General features: G+C 30.4%; 1 protein-coding gene and 1 long non-coding RNA gene across 7 annotated transcripts; one reads left to right on the top strand and one right to left on the bottom strand.

Annotated features, from left to right (window-relative positions):
- Positions 1 to 622: 622 nt before the first annotated feature.
- Positions 623 to 7,128, top strand: LOC141451478 (uncharacterized). 2 transcript variants are annotated; one of them, XR_012456832.1, is made up of 4 exons: positions 623 to 788; positions 925 to 1,088; positions 5,951 to 6,150; positions 6,990 to 7,128. It is a non-coding gene; the product is annotated as an uncharacterized lncRNA (long non-coding RNA). The 2 variants fall into 2 exon arrangements; XR_012456833.1 differs by lacking the exons at positions 623 to 788; positions 925 to 1,088 and adding an exon at positions 2,067 to 2,202.
- On the bottom strand, positions 1,337 to 17,311 carry LOC141451464 (cytochrome P450 4c3-like). 5 transcript variants are annotated; one of them, XM_074122872.1, is made up of 20 exons: positions 16,220 to 17,311; positions 15,918 to 16,144; positions 15,632 to 15,818; positions 15,373 to 15,522; positions 14,832 to 14,855; positions 14,321 to 14,505; positions 13,804 to 14,009; positions 12,409 to 12,524; positions 11,935 to 12,025; positions 11,673 to 11,858; positions 11,078 to 11,147; positions 10,440 to 10,566; positions 9,184 to 9,271; positions 8,426 to 8,544; positions 7,532 to 7,600; positions 7,281 to 7,449; positions 6,975 to 7,151; positions 2,472 to 5,525; positions 1,962 to 2,264; positions 1,337 to 1,464 (listed from the first exon to the last, which is right to left on the bottom strand). In XM_074122872.1, exons 7-18 carry the CDS (start codon positions 13,997 to 13,999, stop codon positions 5,365 to 5,367), a joined length of 1,569 nt encoding a protein of 522 aa, XP_073978973.1. In that variant the 5' UTR covers positions 14,000 to 14,009; positions 14,321 to 14,505; positions 14,832 to 14,855; positions 15,373 to 15,522; positions 15,632 to 15,818; positions 15,918 to 16,144; positions 16,220 to 17,311; the 3' UTR covers positions 1,337 to 1,464; positions 1,962 to 2,264; positions 2,472 to 5,364. The 5 variants fall into 5 exon arrangements, with proteins under 5 accessions (XP_073978973.1, XP_073978972.1, XP_073978976.1 ...); XM_074122871.1 differs by having other exon boundaries at positions 14,280 to 14,505; positions 16,220 to 17,310; XM_074122875.1 differs by having other exon boundaries at positions 9,190 to 9,271; positions 14,280 to 14,505; positions 16,220 to 17,309.
- Positions 17,312 to 17,409: the final 98 nt, after the last annotated feature.

Raw genomic sequence — 17,409 nt, 5'->3', positions numbered from 1 at the left:
AATTTTAGATGTGTGCGTATGAAATGAGCTGAAGTTTGCTAGTGGATGCGATCAAACCAAAGAGTTGCAAATATTAACTATTTCTGCAGCCGTTATGTGTATTGTGTCAGAGTAAGTGCTGTTCGTGTTATAAGAGGGGATGCCCAGTGTGGCGCCACGATCTCTGAAGAAGTGTTATCCCGCTTACCTTTACATGGGCTGAAATTATCAAGCTTCGACAAATATATACTCCTCTGACTGAAGTTCTCAAAATTTCGAAAATTCATCCAAATATTAAAATAATTTCTTTCCTAACCAAATATCTCTGCTATAGGTACAGAACAAAATATGTTTCGTAAGTCAAAACATTAATGAATCTCCTTAACAAAATCTTACATTTTAAAAAGTTACGTATAAGGGTTGATTTTACGCCAAAAAGTACACAAATCAGCAAGTTCCAAACATTTCATTCATACTTCAGTACTGCATTTCATTAATATTTTTTAGTACTTATTAGGTGTCGCTTACCCTTATGCTGGCCATTTCTATCTTCAAAATTTTGTTCAAGTAGCACACCATTTACCTTAGATTGATTTTAATATCAATTTTTTTTTTTCTAAGGATAAACAGAAAAACGTTTAAGAGTAGTCACATGTACCATAATGAACATCTAAGTTACCCAACATAAAAGGTTACTTTGATGGAAATTTATCAAACATTGTTAGTAATAATTGATTTATTGAAAGCAAACAATAAATAAAATGAATTTTATGAATAAATTATCAAAAACATATTACGGCATGAAAATCGTAAGTGTAAAACATAGTGAAATCCAAAAATACCCTACAAATAATCATTTAAAAAATCCGATCATTAAACCTACTCGTCTCTTGATATATTCTTAGTTTCCTGCAAATCTCGAATTTTAACTTATCTTTAATTTAGGTTTACTACAGAAAAAAAGCTAATCAGTAAAGCTTAATGTCCCAAAACTCTTTCTTCCAAAGAAATTTCAAGAAAAAAATTTCAAATAAGAGCGACCGATCTTTATCTGAGGAGTTGAAGGGAAGAAAACTATAAACAAATTGTTCAAGAGATTCACACTTCCGGTAAGGCGATTTTCTTAAAATTCTGATTTTTTAAAATATATTTCATTATTTCTAATATTACAATACAATTACTACTATTTTTTTAATCGGAATCTATATTTTCCATCCCATTATTAACTATTTAGCCATTCATTGACCTTACCTACAACTAATTTATTTGATTATTATAGTGAAGTTGTAGATATCTGAGTAAAACCTAAGTCAAATCGAAATTTAAGCATTAAATATTGATTTAAAAAAAACCTTACTAAATTCTCTATGTTCAGGCTCTGTCCTTACAGCAATAAGAGACGTCATTTTTCGGGACGGCAAACGCCCTCCTTGTTCTTGTAAAATGTGGCATTCCCCAGTAATTTTGTCGGTTGCCTGCAGACAGCTGGTCAATAAAGTAAAATTTATCGACATGATCATATTTTCTGCACCATGAGAGGTCTTTCGAGAGAAATTTGACATGATAAAAGGAATGCAGAGAGTCTTAAAAACATTTTCATGCCGGAATTCTCACCAAATTTATCACTTAATGAAAAAAATTGAATATTGAATAAAATTGAAAAATTGAATATGTTTTTGATTGGAACTGAAGTAAATAGGAGAAACTGACGGGTGGGTAATTAAAAAAATTTATTTCAACTTGAGAACTCCTATGGTTTTTGAAGAAATTTCACTCTGCTTTGCGAATTATAACTTCATTTCTTTATTGCCTTTGTGGGATAATTAATACTTATTTAAATTCACGAAAAATAAAAATTTAAGGATACCTTTTGAAGTAATCAATTAACTTTACAACATGCTGTTTAGTCACGCCGCAGATGAAATTTATGATAGGTATATTAAAAATGAATGAATAACAGTTAAATGAATATGCTAATTTACCTGTTCATAATCTTTACAATTGTAAACGCCATTACTTTCCATGGCGCAATCTTTATACAGTGTGCTTCCATATGAAGTGTTCGGTATCACTTTCGACTAGATATAAAATAATCTAAAATATGTTATTCTTTATATTGTCACTAAGTTTGAAATGTTACTAAATGTAGTTTTCTTCCTGAATCTTCACCTGACGTTGAAAATGGATGATTCCAAATCAAAATTGGAATTATGTTGATTTCAAGTAATATTAGAATTATCACATTTTTTTTCAACATTAGAAATTTACAGAATTCTGCTATTTATCTGAAAAACGTTTATAAATCATTATATTGTATAAAACTTTCAATATTTCAGATAACATTTCCCTATATATTGCACATATGTACATTCCTATAATTAGGTCATTTTATGACGCCTATAACCTTCTCTATAATTAATATAAAAGAAGAAAAGCCAAAATACGCCCTTTTTGTTACCTTCCACAATATTCTGTATCCAAAACAATATTACCTTTATTCCAACTCAAAATATGACCATAAGAATTTCTCATTTAGTCTTTAATTTTTATTTTTTTTATTTACACAAATAAACTTCTTTGATTATGGCTTAATTGTTTACCATTCCATTATGTAATCACCAAAATTAAAATGGTTGATATATGTATTTTGAATCACTAAGTCACACAAGATTACGCGACCTCATTAGTTCTAAATAGATTGCCTTATTTAAAATAATTCACATAAATCGTGTAAGAGAATGCTTTTAAAAAGGAAACACTGGGATTATCTGCGTGGTTAGTGGTCCAACGCGGAGATCCTGGGTTCGAATCCAGCTTCTGGCTCTTAGATTTTCTCATTCAAGGAACTTCTTACAGCTCACTGTCCGGTGATGGACAGTGTTGCCTGGAACGAATGAACACTGTCCGGATACCGGCAGTGTACTAAAAAAAATGCCTCGGGCACCAATAACCTCAGATGTTGACGCGTCTTAAATAAAAAAAAAAACAAGGGAAACAACAGTTCTGAATTTAATATTCTTTTTGAGTATATCCAATAATAAAATTAAAATACAATGGATTTTCTTTGCAACAAAAGTAAAAGATAGTTAAAAATATTGTTCGGTTACATCACGGCAGAGTTGGGCAAAAGTTATTTGAAGTATGTAATTAATTTAAAACAAAGCTTTAAAACAATTTGTTTCAATTTGCTTATTTAAAATAAAATATTTTGAATATAATTACTGAAATAAATGCCTCCATTTTCAACAAAAAATTATACTTGCCGTGAACGAAATATCACAAAAAATCACAGAAAGCTGTAACTTAATATTTCGATAGAATCAAACTGATATACCAATTGTATATTATTTACATTCAAAATATATTAATCGTGTCGTTTTAAGAATTTTTAACGTTTTGGAGATTTTCTTGCAAATGGCTTCACTACTTGGACTATTAATTGCACACATGCAGATCTGAACTTTGATTTCTAATTTTTCCTGGAAAATTTGATTAAGAGCACCCCTGGATGGTGCAGATGCCTCTTTCCAGAGGGATAATTCATTGTAATATATTGTTCTGTGTTTGAAGTATTATTAAAAACGATTAAATTTTTATTTTGAAGATTTGTATTTTGACTTTCAACAGGACTATATTACCAATGGTCTTCTATTTTTCTGAGATTTGCTCTACACTTTACCTTACATAAACGTATCCAACATTTTTTTTTTTTTTGACGTATTTTCGAGGAAAATTCGTTTTGTAACTGTTCTATGGAGAGATAGTATGGAGTACGCTTCAGTCTCAAGTGGCGTTTTGTGGATATACTAGATTCTTCTTTTATATTATTTATTTGAATAGATTTAAATTTTTGTACAAATGCATACTAAAACACTTAAAAACTTATTAAAATGAAATTATTATTTATAAATATAAACAAAAAAATATTTGAACACAACACACTGATATAAGGACCAAAGGTTATTTTTAACAGATTCTGTTGACCTGAAAAGTGTCTCATTTTCGACAAATATCTAAAGCAACAGCATGTCGAACAATTTTCTCTTGCCAAGAATAAGTTAACGAATTTAATGGTGAGCTTAATTGACAATCTTTTTCCGCTCTTAGAAGTTTAAAAAAAGATAAGTCATAGGAACTTATTCATTGAACATTTTTCATAGAATCACTTATAAATGTAGATCAGTTGATGTCGTGAACTCAAGAAAAGGCCTTGAATAGAGAGCAATAGAGAAATTTCAGTGCAAAAAAAAATTGTATAGCATTGCATCATAGACATTTTGCATGTTTTAGATGTAATAATAGATATGGTCCCTAAAAACAAATTCGAGACTATTGTCAACCTAAATCACGACCAATTTTCTGTGCAATTTAAAATGATTTAAAAAAAACTGTACCTAAACAAAAAATTGATCTTCAAATGATTGTAATATTTTTTTAATTAATACCTTTCATTATAACTGGGTTTCCATTATGGTTTAAAAGATTGCCTTATCAACTAAAATATTTATTAGCATGAAGTGATAATTTACTTCATAAGCATAATATCGGGTGCAAGATGTAACTTTAGTTACTTACATTAATAAAGTGTCTAGGTTTCTATATTCGGTTCTAGTCAGTTATGAAGCAATTAAGTTTAATTTAAAGCAATGATAGTACATAATTGGTATAAAATCTGTGATCGAAAGTAATAATAGCTGCCAATATAGCCTCCTTAATTTTTTCTCTAGGGGAGGAAGAGAGGGAAATGGCTTCACCGCTTTTCATTCAATTTTAAAGATGTCTGCTAAGTTATAAACCTAAAATATTAATTTTCTGGAAAAAATATCTATTCATTTTTATTTGAGTGTCCGAATTTCAGAAATAAATTTGAATTTTAGAATTAAAGGAAGCATTTTGTACAAGTTCGAGGAAGGGGAGAAGAAAAAAGGCAGACTACCTATCAGTTAGAAGACCCATTTTTGGAAGACCTGTAATGGATCTTTTCCTTGAGCTTATTTGATCAAGAACCGGTTTTTGGTGCTCAGTTAACTTCAGCTATGTCTTGGTAAAAATCGTGATATCACCGGTAGCACACCCAGAGCGATTTAGGAATTGAACCCTTTCCTAACATGAAATAATACTTTTCTAATAAAACGCTATAAAAACAATGTAATTGTTACATAACGCTATAATTTTAACACTTTTAGCTCTAACACAAGAGTGGCTTAATTAACTTGAATTAGTTTAGAAACATGAATCCATCTGTTGCCTACATTCTAAACATGATTCTCTATTCTAAAAACTGGATTTAAGTTTAGATTACGCTGTTTCCATGCGTAGCCAGTCGGCCAATGGAACCCAACTTTATACCTCGTTAAATTAAAAAAATATATATATATATATTTCTCATCTTCGTGGTTCAATACTGATTCTAATGCCATTTTTAGGTCTTAAAATTAATTCTGCTAATAAAACCAAATCTTCTCTTTTATCATCTGAAGTTATTTTAAATTTTCGCAGAATCCAAGAAACAATAACTTTTTCTTCCATCAAAGCGAATTTCTGGCCTAAAAATAAACTATACATTAGAAGTTTATAAACACTAGGAATTAATTTTTCAAAAATAAAATTTTAACATATTTAACTCGTTTTTAAAAGGGCTTCAGTAGAAAACTTTCAGTTCAATTCATACACCATGGGAAAAACTAGATCTTTCTTTAAAGAGAAGAAATTGTATTTTAATTTAAGGCCTCTCGTCAGAGGGCGGCTACGGGGGGGGGGGGTAAAAAGACTAATTTGTGTAACTAAGGGCGACTCGATTCGTCAATGTAGGCGACAATGTGTGTTGGCGTGAGTACTTGAGGTAATGTGTCAAAATTATTTATTATTTACTTAATTGTTTTGTCTTGCTAAACAAACACTGTTTCTAAGCTGAAAAGTCAGCACTAATAATGAAAGTTAATCAAAAAGTTTTTTGTTATTAATGTTGGAGTTTAAGGACTGATCGTCGGACTGCTAACAACAGTACGTATAACCGGCTAAAACAGCTCCGTTTTTAAGGGAACTAGACTGCACCGCTAAGCAATTGGATTACTGTTACGTATTCATGGGCATCTTCAAGTAGAAATTAACGTGGTCACGCCGATCACATGTCTCAACCAGGATTTCTTCTAGTTTATACACGTGCTAAAGGTAGACATGCCCTGAACAGCCTTATTATCAGTTTTCATATCGCTTATTAATCAACTAAAAGACCATAATTGATAACATCCATAAAAAGACTTTTGGAATGAATGATTTAACTGTAACTTTTTATGCCCGAATAGTCAGCAAAATTCTTTCTTTTTTAATCGAGGATTATTAAGCAACAGCAATAACTTTGTACAAATTTCTGATGTGACCTAGTGGTTGTTATGTTTCTTGAACTATACATATTTCTGAATCTAAATCATTTGTTTGGGACAGACAGATTTTCTACAAACATAAATACATACTCTTAGTAAGCAGGGAAATGTGTTTGTTTCTTAATGCAGTGATTTTTTAACAATTTACGCGAAACCTTTAAAGGTTGTAGACTAGGCATTTTGTACTGACTACTAGGATTAATTAATCATCCAGAGATATCAGTTGCTTATCACCCGATGCCCGTATAATCTCGAAAATTCCATCACTCGTATACACGTTTCCAATGGAATCAGTCGCGTGAAATATATTGTTAGACGTCTTAAACTCTAAGATTCTGTGAATCTTCATAGGCTTTTTAAATTCAAGAAGCCAAACCCAAACATCAATCTAAAATAAACTTAAAAAAACAAAAACAATAAACGTTTTTTTATTACTTTGCTTGATAATCACTCCGTAGAGAGTATTTAATTTAATGATGTATTTATTACATCCAACAAATTTTAACAATAGATTTAATAAAAATTGCGGTGCAGAAAAAACATATCCAGTAAAAACAAAAAAATCAAAAAATTTTAAACTAAAACGTGAGTGATGAATAAAATTAAAGTTACCTATACAATTTCTAGGACCAGCGCTAAATGGTACATAACCAAACGGATTTCTCGTTGAATCCCTGTCAAGAAATCTTTCTGGGATGAACCTTTCTGGTTGTGGAAACACTTCTGGATCACGATGCAGCTGATAAGCTACAATCATGGCCGTCGTACCAGCAGGGATCAAAAATTTATCTGCAAAATTTTCTCATATCAGGTATCGAATGGTCATTAGAGTAAAGAAAAATCTAAAGTAAGAAAGAAAAGTTTTTGTGCTTTCTCTACTTATTTTGTCACATAAAATAGGTCAAAAATAAAAGTTACCAATTTTGACATCTGATGTGAGTAATCTAGCAAACATGGGCACACTCGGATACAATCGCAAAGCCTCTTTTATACAACATTCTAAGTACTTCATCTTGGTCAAATCTTGAGTTGTAGGATTTCGGCCACTATCACCGAATATACTTTGCTGCTCATTAAATACTTTCTCCTAATTACAAAAATTGCAATGAAGTACAGTGCTTTGCCAAGAAGTGACTGTTAAAAATATTACTATAATTTTGATGCAATACCTGAATTTTAGGATTTGATCCCAGAAGAAACAGTAACCAACAAAGTGCGGCCGAAGTTGTGTCGTGACCCTGAAAATAAATAATAAATAGCTAAAACTAACAGTAATTGTTAATTGGATGTAACATTGTCAGTAAAATGTTAAATGATTCTTCGAATTGAAGAGCTATGTAATTAACAAATATGTGCTTGTAGATAACAATAAAAAGTATTAATTAATTCAAAAAAAGTAATTTCTTATCCTTGCTCTTACTATTATTAAAATAAAATTCCAAATACGATCGTCATATTTTCTGAACCAAGGTTTCATCAAAAATACACACTTTAAAGACTAAGTCCAAATAATTAGATTTTATAAAATGTTCTGAGTGATGTAGATTTTATGAGGAATCCTCATTGAGGATTAGCTAGAGAATTTACATCACCGCGCCCAAAGAGTGTATAGTGAAAAACTTTAAAATTAGCCTAAAAGCGAAAATCATGAAAGCTTGAACTTCATATTTTGTTTGGGTGCGCTCATGAGACCCGAAGATGTGAGCGATCAAAATTACTTTACACAATGGACTATTTATTTATTATTTTAGATGAGTGTTGGGGAAGGTTTAAAAAAAATTTTAAATGATAAATATTACTCATTTAAAAATATATATATATATTAAAACTGTCCGGTAGGACAGTTGTATAAGGGTTATATATATATATATATATATATATATATATCTCATTCCATCAAAGTATCAAAAAAATATAGATTAATTTGAAATCTATCACGAAAATTAAGTATGTTTGAATAATTCGAAGTTTAAAGAAAATGTGAGAGTTAAAACTTCGAAAATTATAGTTAAGAGAAGTGGGTGAGGATTCTAACCAATTTTTTTTTTTTTTTTTAATATTACCTCAAACATGAAAGTATCCACTTCTTCACGGATATCTTCATCGCTCAACGGTACTTTTTCCTCTTCAGCAGTTTTCAATAACAGGTCAAGAAAGGCTAATCGTTTCTTTACTCCATAATCTAGTACAAAAATTCCCTCTATGAAATCATTTTTTTCAGAATAATTGCGTTTTTATTCTCAAGAATTAAAGTCATTGACCTTTCACAGCACTGGAAAAGCTTGTGGCCAATGTGGTTTAGGAATAATGTGATGCGATGTAGATTTAAGAAATATATTCTAATTAAAACAAAGTTAAGTATACAAAATAAGTTGAATGATATATTGTTCTAAAATTTAAAAATTAAATACCAGAAATTTTCGTTGTGAAGTTCTAATCAATTATATGCGATAGATTATTATTAAATTACTATTTATTTCAAAGAGAACATTGTCTGAGGCATACTAGGTCAGAAAAACTAGTGTTGATGGACTCACGTTTCATTCTATCCTATCACACTATTGGATGTCATAAGAAAAAAAGCAGACGAACAAAAAACAGAGTATCTCACAAAATTATAGTTAAAATTATCTCATAATCACAGCGATTGTTCTTTTTAAACTATTCTCTAAACATATTCCAGTGAAAAAAAAAGAAAAAAAAAGCGCAGTATATTTCCTACCATTAAGTCCAAAGCAGTCGTGGCAATGTTTGTTTCTAAAAAGTCATTAATTAATTTTAAAATACTCTTAGCTACTACAAATCAGAAAAAATTTCTCACGCTTACTAGTTTCTTCGTCATTACTCGAATTATAATTCAGTCTTCCTTCTTTGACTTTTTTTAATTCTGCTCGCTTCTCTTTAATTACCTGCACATAATTAAAAAGTATATTTTCATTGGCATAATAATACATCAGTAAAGAGTAGTTTGCCTTAGGTATACTGACAATGTCATTAAACTAAAAGAAAAGCTATTTGTAATAGCACACTTTTAATTTCACTTCTAATTCTAATGATGGGTGTCACCATCATAAGTAAAAATGAAGAAGTATAAGTGTACTTAGTAGTACAACTGGATCTTTAAGCCAGAGTATGTAGAGTCCCACAAGATGATGAATTAAAATATTAACAAATTTAGACATCATATTTACATATTTTTAAAACCAGTTCCAAAGACAACTCAATTCCGAATATTTATGTTTACTTTTCCTCATCCCTTTAGGAGGAAGTACTGACTGATTTTGATTTTGCATCGGAAATGTAAGCTTTGAAGCTCTCTAAATAAGAAGTTTGCTGCATTTTTTTTTTTTTTTTTTTGAGATATTACGTGGAAGTGAAAAATTAAAGGAATATTTTTTCAAAGAAATATGTCATAGAGGGTCAGGATAATTAGCTTTTATACTAAATGAGCAACCGAGAAACCGTAGAATCTATTTTTTAGATTTTGGTGATTTTTTTGAAAGAGACTTTGATATTTGTTTTTTTAAATTTACATCAAAAACATTATTTAAAAAATTTGCTTATGAAAATTTAATAGGTAGGTTAGGCCTCCTTTTAAGTTTAGTTTGAGAATAACGAACGATCTTAGAATCAGTTTATCTAATTGACGTTTATCTAAATTTAAAAGTTCTTGGTAAATTTCATGACCGAAAGTGCGAATTTCAAGGAGTTTCAAGTTTCTCTTGAGTTTCACACCAATGCTACTGTTTTTCTTGAGTACATACATATAAAAATTCGAATGAAGGAGTACAATTTTTTATTCTTTAATTCTATACTTTAAAGTACCACTTCTGTTTGTTGGCTACATAACGTTACTAGGACATAAATATTCAAATTCCGAGTTAGCTAAAACTCCAAAAAAAATTATAGTTTGTTTAGGACAAAACTGTGAAAATTATAGTAAGGATAGATCGTGTGTGTTTCACTCCAGATGGTTTTTTCGTACAGTTTCTATATTATTTGATGGGGAGATTAAGTTAGTATAAAAAAAAAATAAATAAATAAAAAGCATGTATTTACAATAAAACGGGTACTAACTCTATTTGAGAATCCATGCAAATATTCCAAGCATTCTTGATGTTGTTTGTAAAGTGGACTAAATTTAAATAGCCACTCTGGTTGTAACCATATTTTGGCTTGCCGAGTTTGAATTATACTGCCAATTCTGGAAGAACGAAAAATAATTATTATCATCTATAAATACAATATTTTAAGAATTAAAACATTTGGTTAGGATTATTGCTATCACGAACGAATCTGCTGTGAACAGACTTCTCACAAGTTATTTACTTTTAAGTTTTTTTTGTGATTTTTTTGGGCTTAGAGAGTAGTCAATTGGACATGTCAAATTTTCGAAAAGAAGCCAAATTTGGGGTTCTCTGAATTCGAAAAAGTGTTTTTAGCACGTGGTCTGTGTGCGTTTGTTTTAACAGAAAAATAAAAAACTAAATTTATTTTCCGCCTTGTAATTCTGTTTTTGAGATGTGTTTTGAGTTGTCTTTTGATGTTTTTTTAAAGGATACAATAAATGTTTGGAAAGATTAGCGGTTGAAAGACTATTTCGACCGAAGCCTTGCAAACATAATCCATAATATTCAACATTTACGAAGAAAAAATACTGACTACAATATTTTTAAACATCCAACTACTTCTTTTTAAATAAAAAAGAATTATACCTGTAAACCGCTTCAGCATATTCAGAGTTTTCGTTAGTTTGCGCATGAATTTGTCTTCCCATCGCAGTCTCTATAGAAAAGAAATTCAATTTCATCGTTTAGTAAATAATAAGATATTTAAGAAATAGTCACAGAATTCTATTACAAGAAATTAAGTTTCTCTTAATTTAATCTTAAGAGCTCAGTAAGATCTGAAGATGTAAAATATATCCTTCTAAAAATCGGAATATCAGGTATTTCTCGATCCCATTACATTGAATCAGCAATTTAGCGAGAAGAGCGACCAAATACAAGGCTTTAGCGTTGGTGTCTAAATTTTAGATGATAAAGCAATTATAGCCATGCATCGAACCAACCAAAGTTTAAAGTCATTTACTTCGACCTTAGATTAGATTTGAAAGGGCACTGAAAAAGGATAACGAAAGTAATAATGCATTGAATGTCTAAAATGCGAAAATGACTTTTTGCTATCCGATTATTGTTCATTACAGCTACTTACATTTTCTTGCGCTTAGGAGCAAGCTATCCTTTTTCTAAGGAAAAGAAGCAGTTAAAATTAAAGTTTTATTTTACAATTGATTAAGGAAGAACTTACCACAAATAATATCTAAAGTACATCGAGTTATGTAGGGAAATAAGTTGAATGGTCCTTTATCAATTTCTCTAGATAATATCATGGTTAGCATTCGAGCATGCTCAGTAAACACACCAAGGAAATCGTCGAGAATGCGGAAATGAAATGAAGGAGTCAGTATTTTCCTTCGAAACTGCCATTTTGCACCTTTTAAATAAATAAGTCGTAAGATTCATTTACGTACAATTATGAAACAAAAGATTTCTCAAAACTTATTACTTACCTGAACTTGTAAGTAAACCTTGGCCTAACCAAGGATGTAAGTATGAATAATCTCTACTTTTTTCTATATGTTTGGAACTGCTTAGTATCACCTAAAAAAATTTTTGAAATAATGTAAGATTCATGTACACCTCCAATTTTTTCATTTTCTCAGGCAACATTTGGGAGATAATGCATGAGATAGTCGGATAAGCCAAGGAAGGCTCGCTTCCGCCCTTTATCATTGAGGTTAGATGGTATTTACTAAGAAGGTAAATACCTAGATGCTGATCTTCGGATAAAATCTTCAGACTATTTATTCAAAACCCTATCAATCTACCTGCTAACAACCCTTTATCTTTTATATCTCAGGTTGTGTGAAGTACTTCTGTAAATGCATTAGCACCATACAAGTATTGATTACCTATAAACTTTAATAAACTGAATTTGCTAAGCAAAAACATACAATTGGGAGTTCACTTAATGTTAATTATACCTCTACAGCTGAAGCTTTGCTGATGAATATATAAGGTCTTATTCCTAACCACGCTTTACAAATACCACTGGTTCTTCCCCAAAGATAGCGCGTAGCTGCCACTCTCGCAAAAATCTCTGCAAAATAAAACTCAAAGTAAATTGTTTTAAACGCAAAGTATCCATTACTGGCAAAATATTTTGCCGCATCACAGAACCAAGCTAGGGAAGAGAAAAGTAACCTAAGATAATGAGAAGAGTTTACTACTAATTTTTTTTTTTTTTATTTGTGAAAAAAAGCTTCTGTGATTACGATGTGCTTAAAAATGTTTAAAATATTTCCAGACTGATTTAGACAAGATGCTTAGAGGTGAGGCTTCAAGGCAGAGCCTACCAAACATAAGTATCAAAAAAGATAACTTAAAAAACAAAAGTCAAAAAAGTAAAGTCACTTATAGAACAAGAGTCAAAAAAGTAAAGTAATGTTTATTTTTTCAGGCGAGCTTTACGTCCAACTACCAATTAGGTGTTGTGGACGGATTAAAAAACAATGATAAGTATCACAAAAAAGTGATACATAATTTGGAATTGCACTTTCTACGACTAAACGAACTAAATCAAAGGCCCCCCCTTTCCAGCCTCCTAAAATTGCGTAGTTCTCCACTCCTGTGAGTTTAACTGCTCAAAGTGCTTCGGCAACTCTGAGTTTTCGGAAAGGTGAAAGCACTCCTAGGAATCATCAGGCGATTGTTCTTTTGAAAAATCTCAAAATAAAACGCAAATTTAACAGATGAATTTTTCATAGAATGCCAACTTTCTAACCTGTGATTATTTTCTCTAACTTAAGGCTAAGGCAAAAGTGAAAGTTAAAAAAAAAAAAAATACTCCCAATATTTTTATTTTTTTAAAAGAGGAACCTTATTGGGAAATTCACAACTCTTTTCCAAAAATTGTTTCTCAATGTATTTCTCAATGGCCATTAAATAAATGTCGAAACTCTGAGGACTCCTATATACAGAAGTGTCTCCTCAGAAAAGTTTTAGGGTTTTTCAGTTGAATCACGGCTAAGCCTTTCTAAATAAAATAACAACGCTGCGGTAATAAATATTTTAAAAATTATTTATTGTTGACAGAAAAGAAAATATTTAGTGCCTTGCAATATTAAAATCGAAATGATGGTGGCCGGCTAGTCAATTGATAACTTATTTATTTACAATCCAGAAAAAGCAATCTCACGAAGAAAAACTACATAATGAAATTGAAGAAGTGCTAGCGTTCGTAATATGAATAAATTTATTTATATTACACCATTATTTTTCGGGATTTAGCCTAAGCACATGCGGACTGTGCGTTTCCTGAAGCTGATTTCAAATGAAATAATAAGTGAAAATAAAATAAAAATGATCCAACCACTAACCATCATGATCGACATTCACTTCAATAGTATTGCCGATTATAGGAAGTGACGGAAGCCCAGGTACCTTGTTGATCATATTAACCATTCTCCATCTGATGATATTGAAGGCTGCGATGGAAAGCAAGATCGTGGACGACAAAATCCATAAAACGCCATCGCCGAAAATCCAAAGTATTACTGATGCAGCCAGACTCATTCTCAACTTCCTGGATAAGAAAAAACGAACTGTTAGTTCTTTCAACTAGATTTTTTTTTATAATTTTCTGAAATGTTGGTGACTGCTTGAGGCAAAATTCCTATTCCTATTACCATTAATGAATATCTCTTCTTTTAAAGCGACACCTTCAAAATTAATATATTTACGTTTTAAACTGATGTGAAATTGAATGACTTCCAATAACAAAATCAAACAAGGATTGGCTTCTATTATCATTTTATTCTACTTCACAATTATTTTAATAATGAAATAAAAATACCAAATTTCAGCCTTATTCTGTTATACTATGATAGTAATCACTTTTTTCCCAGTTAATGTGTCTCTCTGCAAACAACAATTCCAATCATTGAAAGCTGTATGTCCTAGTGTGAACTAACTGTAGCAAAACGATCGAAATCAATTTATAACTGTGGAAGTAAGCACTAAATGAAGTAATGTGTTTGTCCAATCCAAGCCCCTCTACAGTTCCACATAAATTGGGAAATCTATAAAATCACACACTTAGTTATTTCTAATTTACTTGCAATTATTTTTTTTGTTTTTTAATTTTCTTTAAAGAAAAATATTTAGCCTTAATTTAAAACTAAGCAACAAAAATTACATTATTAATAATAAAAATGTAACAACTAATTCCTTTTAATTCAGGAAGTAAATTAAATACTCGTTAATATATTTAAAGCCTTTCGCACATGTACACAATAATTTACGCTTGTACAATAACAATTGCGTAATCCAACTGTAATTTGAATTTAATATCTATTTTTATTTCAAGCTATTTAATGATAATAAAATATTCTACATATTTACTTACCTATTTGTTTAGCCATTTCTGGAACTGAAAAAATAATTGTATAGAATTAATGAAAAACATACTTAAGCTAAATCAACGTGTTTAATTTCTGTTTTTTTATAAAAGCGGAATTCATGATGAGCTCCACTCACTTCTGCCCAACCTATTACTGTATACTGTAATAATATAATACTGTTATAAAAATTTATATGAATTGAGAAAGCATTTTGACAATTGATTTAAAAATGGCCTTAAATACATAAATTTAGGATGACGATAAAACGTCGCAAAATTATTGTTTACATTCCAGAAAAAAACGCTGTTTATACAAGATGAAGATCAGCGGGTACTTTCTACTCACAAATCATTCTTCAAAGATTATATGACGACTGACCATAGTAGTTCTGTATTGAGGTTTAATGGTTTTTTTGGAGAATCTTGTCTTTCAATTTTTTGGGATTTTAGAGTATATTTTTATCCTTATTAATGTACAGGAATAAGACTAGATAAGATTAATAAGATCTAGAACATTATAATAGAGGGGCACATTAGAGAAACTTACCCTTCCTCTTTCCTGATGGCACTTAAAAGTATTAGATTTGATGTACTTTCTGAGATTTTCGTTACTTTAAACAGTGCTGAAGTAACCGACCAATCTCGAAAAATCTAGTTTTTCATGCTCTCAAATACACATAAATAGAATGAGACCTGCCTATTTTTATTTAAAAAAAAAGAAAAAAGTATTGTGTTTTTAGTGCTTCTTATCAATAACAACAGTCAAACAACTATTTTGAAAACTTTTAATGCAAAGAATTACCAACCTTGTGTTACATTTCTTTTTATTGCCCATAAAAATGATGAAGTTAGTGAAAAATAAAAGAGATCGAATACGTTTTCGATACTCAGTCTCCCCTCAAATTATGCATGATTTGAGACCTCTCAAAATCGACAAATTAATCTTAGAATATTGGTTGCTTAGTGGGAAAAGACTCACTGTTTTACCCAAACCTTATAAAGAGAATCTCTAAATTAATTAATCTGAAATTGTCTTGTTTGGGAAAATTTATCGACTGAATTAAAAAAAAACATGTAAATTTTGAACTCTACCTGGTTTTGCAAGTATGATGAGCTTAAATCTTAGCTATAACACCAATTGCCTTCACATAACATTTATTTGCTAGTACTTTTAGCAACCCTGACCTTCGAAGAACGATTTAATGGCTGGGGAATGCATTCTGTTGTTTAGCTGATCTCAAACTTTAGTTGCATAATTTCCTCCTGTTTGTTTTTTAGGCAGATCTTGTGGCATCTAATCAACACCTAAACACAGATAACTACCTAAAGGTGTAATTAAAACATCAGATGACATTGTTAATTAATGTTTTGTTTAGCATTCTAGATGTACATACCTGCAACCAGGGCTGTCTGTAACGTGCAATGTTGATATAAATACATATGCTTTTGCAAGGGGAGGTTAAATTAGCACATTTGAAAAGTAACAAATTTGTGTTTATTTTTTAATGACAGGTTGTTTCTCCCTATAGATACATCACAACTGTGTCAATATAAGTCAGATCGTAATAAAACATTTTCTTTTGCCTCGTTTTTTTTGTGATGTTCTGTTATCAGAACTTTTTTTATATTCAGGAGACTCGAAAAGGGTATTACCAGTTATCATGACCGCTAAACTTTACTTTCCAAGAGAAAGAGAAAGTAGTTTAAATAAATACATAAACATTTTAGTTCTATTTTTAACTTTGACCAATTTAAGGATGACTCATTAGTTCTATAATTTGGCTACTTTTGAAATTCTACTTTCACTTACATAATTGTAATTTCTGAAATGCAAGAGTTCAAGGAAATTTCACTACCGCAAGGAAAAAATTGATTACGTAATAAACACAAAAATTACAATGTAGACAGATCAATTTATAAAAAAAATTCTACTTAATTCTTCCAATTTATAATTGAATGTATTTAAATATTTCTTTATTGGTATTCCGTCAAACAGCACTTCAAACATAAAAACATTCATGACTTTTTCTTTAGTAGTTCTCATGGTTTATACTTTTGCATGTCCTTAAAACCGGTCTTTTTAAAACCATACATATGTATATCATTCTTGGCTAACTCAACGCATTAAGTGTAACGTGAAGTTTGAACTATACAGCTCTACACACACTACAGCATTCTGAAACATCACTGCAGAAAGAAGCTTTATCCATACAATCGACCAGATCTACCCCAAACCGAAATTTAAGATAAAATCATAAGAAATTCTCTGAAAAATGAAAAATTAATGTAGTAAATGCTGAAGAAATAATTAGTCTTTAAATTCAAAATTTTAGCATATAATTTTAGTTAATAATGTGGGCAATTATTTGGTTTTAACGAAACCACAGGTAAACAACTCTAGCTCACCACCTCACTTTACTACCTCCCACTCACTAACACATTTACATTTATAGACGTCTACATTCTATTATAAGCACTAACATTTTAAGGAAGCAACAATTTACCTTTTAGACCGCAATGGATTTGGTTTTGCAATCGCTATCAGTAAATCTAAAAAGAAAGCATAAAGTTCATTCATACATTG

Source organism: Rhodnius prolixus, unplaced genomic scaffold (genome assembly GCF_049639745.1).
Source record: "Rhodnius prolixus isolate KJV_2025 unplaced genomic scaffold, Rpr scaffold_8, whole genome shotgun sequence".
In the NCBI taxonomy this organism is placed as follows: Eukaryota; Metazoa; Arthropoda; class Insecta; order Hemiptera; family Reduviidae; genus Rhodnius; species Rhodnius prolixus.
This window is presented reverse-complemented; position numbering and strand designations above follow the sequence as displayed.